The 5,977-nt window shown below is 37.2% G+C and overlaps 1 protein-coding gene across 1 annotated transcript in view; it reads right to left on the bottom strand.

The window, feature by feature from the left end:
- The window catches only part of si:ch211-186j3.6 (neural-cadherin), a 275,078-nt gene that overhangs the window by 51,626 nt on the left and 217,475 nt on the right, over positions 1-5,977 (bottom strand). Inside the window, exon 28 of the mRNA XM_035682213.1 lies at positions 3,855-3,982. Coding sequence (XP_035538106.1) covers positions 3,855-3,982 — 128 coding nt within the window. The remainder of the gene's footprint in view (positions 1-3,854; positions 3,983-5,977) is intronic.

Here is a 5,977-nt window from a genome sequence, read left to right as displayed (position 1 = left end):
ATCTAAAACTTTTAGTTTCAAGTCCTAAACAAGTCACATTGTGCTCTTCACCTTTTTAACAAAAGAGTTATAATATAAAGATGCTCTTTTTTTTGGTTTTACACTGTAAGGGTCTACTGAAAAGTATGAGTCGAGGACAGAACCAGAGTTATTAGGGTCCGAGCACAAATCGTGCGAAGACCCTATTGAATCTCTAGGAATTATTATTATTTTCTGCGCCTTCGACTGCATATTTGGCACATATGAAAGTGGCCCGAATCAGAAGTGAAAAGATCACATAACATGTCATGAAAAAAAAAATCAGATCTGAGTCAGATATGAGCAAAACAATCAGATTTGGGTCACTTTGGCCTGCAGTGTGACCAGCCAAGTTCCAGGTTTCAAGTGGATGAGGGGAATTAAGTCACTACTTGCTGGGAATGTATGGTGTTAATGTTAGCTGATTCAGGAAATGAATTGAATTGTGAATGTTTTTTTAAATTAACACACTATATTTATACTATATATATATATATATATATATACATATTATACATACTATTATATATCAAGGAAGGTATCAAGTATTTTCAAGTCAAATGTCTATCTGAAGTCACAAGTCATTGGGGTTAAAAAGTCCAAGTTTAGTTGCAAATCTTTTTATTTTTATTTTGTCAAGTTGAGTCTAAAGTCATAAAAGTTGTGACTCAACTTTTTTTCTGTGAGTTTTGTAACACATTTAGCAGAGTCAGTAATGGTATTAGAGAGAAGTGCTGTGACAGTTGGTGTTTTACATGAAGTTAGACGATAGTCAGAGGACATGACAGTAAAGGGAGATGGAGACAATATTATACAGTAGGCGATGTTATGCTGTTGGGTACAACTAAGGATGTTCCAGGAAGGCGACTTGCAAAAATACTCTGAAACAGCTGTCAGAGTTAAAAAATGTTCCTTACAACTAATGAACTGTATGATTTGCTGTGCGAAAATCATACAATTGACCTTACTCGTCAAACATATGTTTCACTCTTTACAATGAAATGACAAAGGCATGTTTGTCACTTAAAGCTTTTAGTTTTACTTTCAGCTTCAAATGGAAGGTAAACTAAACATTAACATATAATGTAACAACTTCAGTTCTTTACTGTGTCCAGACCACAGTCTATGAAGAGTTTACAACTATCAATGCTTTCTTAAGAAGTCCAATGGTCCAAGTTTAGAACTATTATTTCTACAGTACATTGTTGTATGGTGTCCATATAGATTACTGCACAATCAAGCAGCTCTGTCAACAGCAGCTCTGTCCTTGCTGCTGTTGATCTCAGGCACCAGCAGCTTATCCAACCTGTAAGCTGCCACAGACTATTCAGGACGAATGAATAGATTCACATGTGATTTAGAATAATACCGTTGTGATGCTGAATAATCCCTGTTGTAATAACAGAATCTCAATGTGCTCTTGTTCATGCAATTCAGAATGAAGCTGTTGTATTACCCTGGGTCTCGGTGCATTCATGTATTCATTTGGCTGCTCTCATTCTCAATACTGAGCAAATGTACTGTGTTTTTTGGGGGGCTTTTTCCCTTTATTAGATAGAACAGCAGAAGATAGACAGGAAAGTGGGTAGAGAGAGATTTTACTGTGTGTATGCACATGTCAATGTGAAGCTGATCCTACGGCTGTCTTTTATACCTTTAATTCAAAAGAAATTTGAGAAAATAAAAAATATAAAGACTGCACAGAGCACTGGTTTCTGCCAAAATGATTGTGTGGTACTGAATTAACAGTTTGGTAAAGGACCCAAATTGCACACACACCTCAGTGACAGACTTATAGCAAGGTTCCTGACACCAGCACTCAAGGTAAAGTAACAAGTGTTTTATTATTTTAAATGAGGCGTCTTTGAGTAAACAGCTAAATTAAGCAAATTTAAGTGTGATTGTTCAGATTTAGGTTTTAAAAAGGCTTTTGATAGTGCTGACTATGAAAAGGTTGACAAATATTGGACTCCAGTCCTTACTTTAAGCGGTCCTCATCTATGCTGGGATGAGTTTTGCCATACAGGGTTCAAAAGTAACCAGTCCAGCTAAGCTGCTTTAAGGTGTCCCAAGCTCAGAGTGAGACTGTGAGGCTTGAGGCTTTCAGGCTGGGTAATATCAAAGACTCTAAAAATAGGATCACTGACTGTCTTCTTGATATTCAAGAGGGGCAAGAACTATAAGGCAGTGGTTACGTGCGAGTCCTTGGAGGTGAAGAGCTCCAGGCGGTCCTCAGTCAAATGAAGATTAGCTTAATTTCACTCTAATTAAATTCACTTGAAATGATCCTGGGTAGAGAATGTCAAAGGAGGGCTATTGTAATCATTCGTCTCACTCTCACCGCTATTATCTCCCTTTGAACTGTACAGTGCAGACAGTTCTACAATACTAAATCACCAACTAACATCATCCCCATTTGGGTCCCTAATAATCACATCAAATAGGCTTGCATGGGGCCAAATGAGTGATACAGTATTTGGAGTCCATGAGATGACATAATTTTGGAACCTCAGCTGTAGGATTACAATTACTAGAAATGTCATCTGGGAAATATTAATTGACTACACCGAATAAGAACATTTAAGTTGAAAATGTGACATGTTGTCAAACTATCAAACATAACTGTCCTGATCTATGTGCAGCACATTCCCTAGCTACTGGGTTTCAGATTTAATTAAACAGGCAGAATTTATTTTTGGTCTACCTGCCCTAAGATTTACAGTAGTGCTCTTTACAATTGTGCTTAAAAATGGCTAAAACTCATAAATGGTGCACAAGAGTTTGTATGTGTAAATGTGGTGAAAATCTGGATGTAAGTATTGTCCAAAAATATGGAGAATCATTTCAGGCATGTCACCTTCAAGATGTAATACTGAGCAGCAGCTCGTTTCTTGTGTCTGATTAACTGAAGCAAAAATGTAAAACCTTTAATCAGGGCATTTAACACAACCTCACCATCTGTGCATTATTCTTTTGAAATATCTTAAAGGTCCATTGTGTAACATTTAGGAGGACCTATTGGTGTTATATTGGTGTTGTTATATTCATAGGTATGTTTTCATTAGTGTACAATCACACAAAAATAAGATTTGTTGTGTTTTCTTGGAAGGTGAGGGGTATGCAGTTGGTTGGAATCTGCAACCCCACCACTCGATGCCACTAAATCCTCCACACTGATCCTTTAAGATGAGGTGAAAATTGGAATAATAACCAAATGATGCATCTTATTTTCTCCTGGAATTATCTAGGATATCTGATTGGATTCAATCCTCACCATGCATCTTGATGCATCTAGACTATCAAGAAGCATTCCAGTTATGTGCAGTAACAAACAATTTCCCATTATAAATGCAGCTGCCAAAGCCAGATTAATTTACCTGCAGGATATGTGACTTGATGTCAAACTGAGGCCAAAGGTGTGGACGTTCAGTAAGTGTGACGCTGCTGCCTCATCAAGCCAACACCGGTGCAGTTCAACACCATACTCATATTGTATTAGTAGTTTTTTTTCTTTTTTAACTGATTCAGCACTAGTGCCCTCTACTTTTATAGGTGATATGTCTTTAAAAGTGCCTAAGTGCAATCTCAAAGGACATAAAGTATTCTTCTCAATGAGAACTCTTACACCCTTTAATTTCTACCCTTGCATAGATAAGTGCCATGTCTTAGCTAGTGCAAAAACGATTACACACTGGACCTTTAAGTGATGAAACTGTGAAACTGAACGAAAGAAAACAAACGTGTTTTTTGTATGCCAGTGCAGCTCAGTGTGAATATACTTGGAGCTTATTTTCTAAATAAATGGTGGTTGGTGTTAAATAGGTGAAGCGTCCCACCTTGCTGTTGCTGCGGACATCCAGCCGATGCCACCGCCTGTCTGCCACATTCACGTTGCCTGGCAACTGTAGCACCACTGTGCCAGAGCCGTGGTTGATTTTCAAGGTGGGGGTTCCATCTATTAGCTCTAGATGAAGAGAGAGAAGGAGAGAGAAAGAGAGGACTGGTGAGGGGTGAGATTACTTTGAAATCATTAGGTTTCAAGAAATAGTGAGAGCTGTAATCAATAGTTTTGGTTTGATGCTGTGGACAACCAGAATTTGGTGCTGGTATTGAAGTTGCTAAAACAACAGTAAAACAGACTGATGCATGCCATCGAAAATTATAGCACATACTGACAGTTGGTACATACTGTAACTTGCCAAATGTTTGCTAATATTGTCTGTATCTGTATATTAGCTTTAATGAGGATTATTGTACAGACCCTGTCGTGGTGTAGTTTTTTTTCTTCACATCTCATGGCAGTCAACAAACATCAGACAAAAGTTATTACATTTTATTTTCTGACTACTCATATGGGAAATTAAAAGTTAATGAAGTGGTTAAGACTGCTTGTGTGGTCGGCACCATATGTAAGGAATTATGGAAACACGTGTCTACCAACCGGCATTGGCAATCCATCATCATGCATGCTGAACTTCATAAAGTTCAACCAGACACATAATGCTGAACACTAAGCATCTTTGTGATTCTGCTTATACACTATGGTGGCTGCAGTGACTTCTTACTTCATGCTACAGCAGCTTGTATTTAGAGACTGAGACTCACAACTTTCTAAATGTCCATTTCTGGACTCTATTAAGGCCAATTATTGAATTATTTTTAGTCCTCTAATGGTTTCCACGGAGAACATTAAAATATGTTTCCCTGGGTCTATTTTCATGAAGTCAAAGGGATAAAACTGTAATTTATTTTTCTTGTTATTGACCATAAAAAGTCTGTCACAGTCAGAAGATGCAAAGACTAAGGCAATCTATCATTTTAGTGAACGGAAGTCTTTCCTAACACGACCATCCAACACGTTCTCGTTCCTGCCTTGTCAAATACTGCACTTTGGTCAGTGGCCCTCTGCCTCAAAGAATGACACTGTATGTGACAGTGGTGGATGAAGTACCTGAAAGTGACACTTGAGTGAAAGTACATATATAGATATATGTACTTTATATGTACCATCATAAAATGACTGGTAAAAGTCACCTACTACAATATTACTTAAACAAAAGTCCTAAAAGTATCTGATACTAAATGTTCTGCTGTAATGTAAAAAAAAAATGTAAAAGCTTAAGTAATGCTGTTAAAAAGCAAGGGGTCAGAATTCTGAGAATTATGACGTTTACTCTAAGCATGTATACCACCTTAAAAATGGAGCCTATAGTACAATTGAAGAAAAAAAAAAAACTGGTGTTAAAAAAACGTTAACCAGTTTATTGTTAATGGAAGTCCATGGTATTAGTGCCTCAGATTGTTTGAGACTGCCAACCAATACCATCTGTAGTGGAAATCGAAACTTGACCGTGGCGTTGGGAGCACTTTCTTGCACTCGTGTGATAAACCAATGATCTAACCTGCTTAAAAACTAGGATCACACTGATTCGTCAAACCTGCTTGCAGTCTACGTTCGGCTGACAAATCTCTTCCTGTTTTATTTTGTAGTAATGAATGAAGATGGCTATGGGAAACATTTCAAGAGTAAAAGTATACATTGACAGAAATATATAAACTAGTAAAGTACGGACACAAAAAATACTTAAGTACTGTAACAAAGTATTATTACTTAAGTTAGAAATAAGAAATATGCAACATTCGTTTAGAGAGTCAAAAGTAACCTTGCATGGTTAACGTTGCGAATCGGTCACACTTTGGTTAAGTTTAGGCACAAAAACTACTTGTTTATGCTTTAGGAAAATATCATTAGGTACCTTACATACTTTACATAATTTAAGTACTTAACATAAATTAATCTATGCACGTTACTTTTTTTTTTTTTTTAAGTATATTTTTTTCGGCTTTTATGCCATATTTGATAGGACAGCTGGAGACAGACAGACAGGCAGAGAGAGGGGATGACACGCAGCAAAGGGCCGCAGGTCGGATTCGAACTCTGCAGCAAGGACTCAGCCTT

Source organism: Morone saxatilis, unplaced genomic scaffold (genome assembly GCF_004916995.1).
Source record: "Morone saxatilis isolate NCDOM2014 unplaced genomic scaffold, NCSU_SB_2.0 Contig11, whole genome shotgun sequence".
Lineage (NCBI taxonomy): Eukaryota > Metazoa > Chordata > Actinopteri > Moronidae > Morone > Morone saxatilis.
The sequence above is the reverse complement of the archived record's forward strand: the minus strand, read 5'-3'. Positions and strand labels throughout refer to the sequence as shown.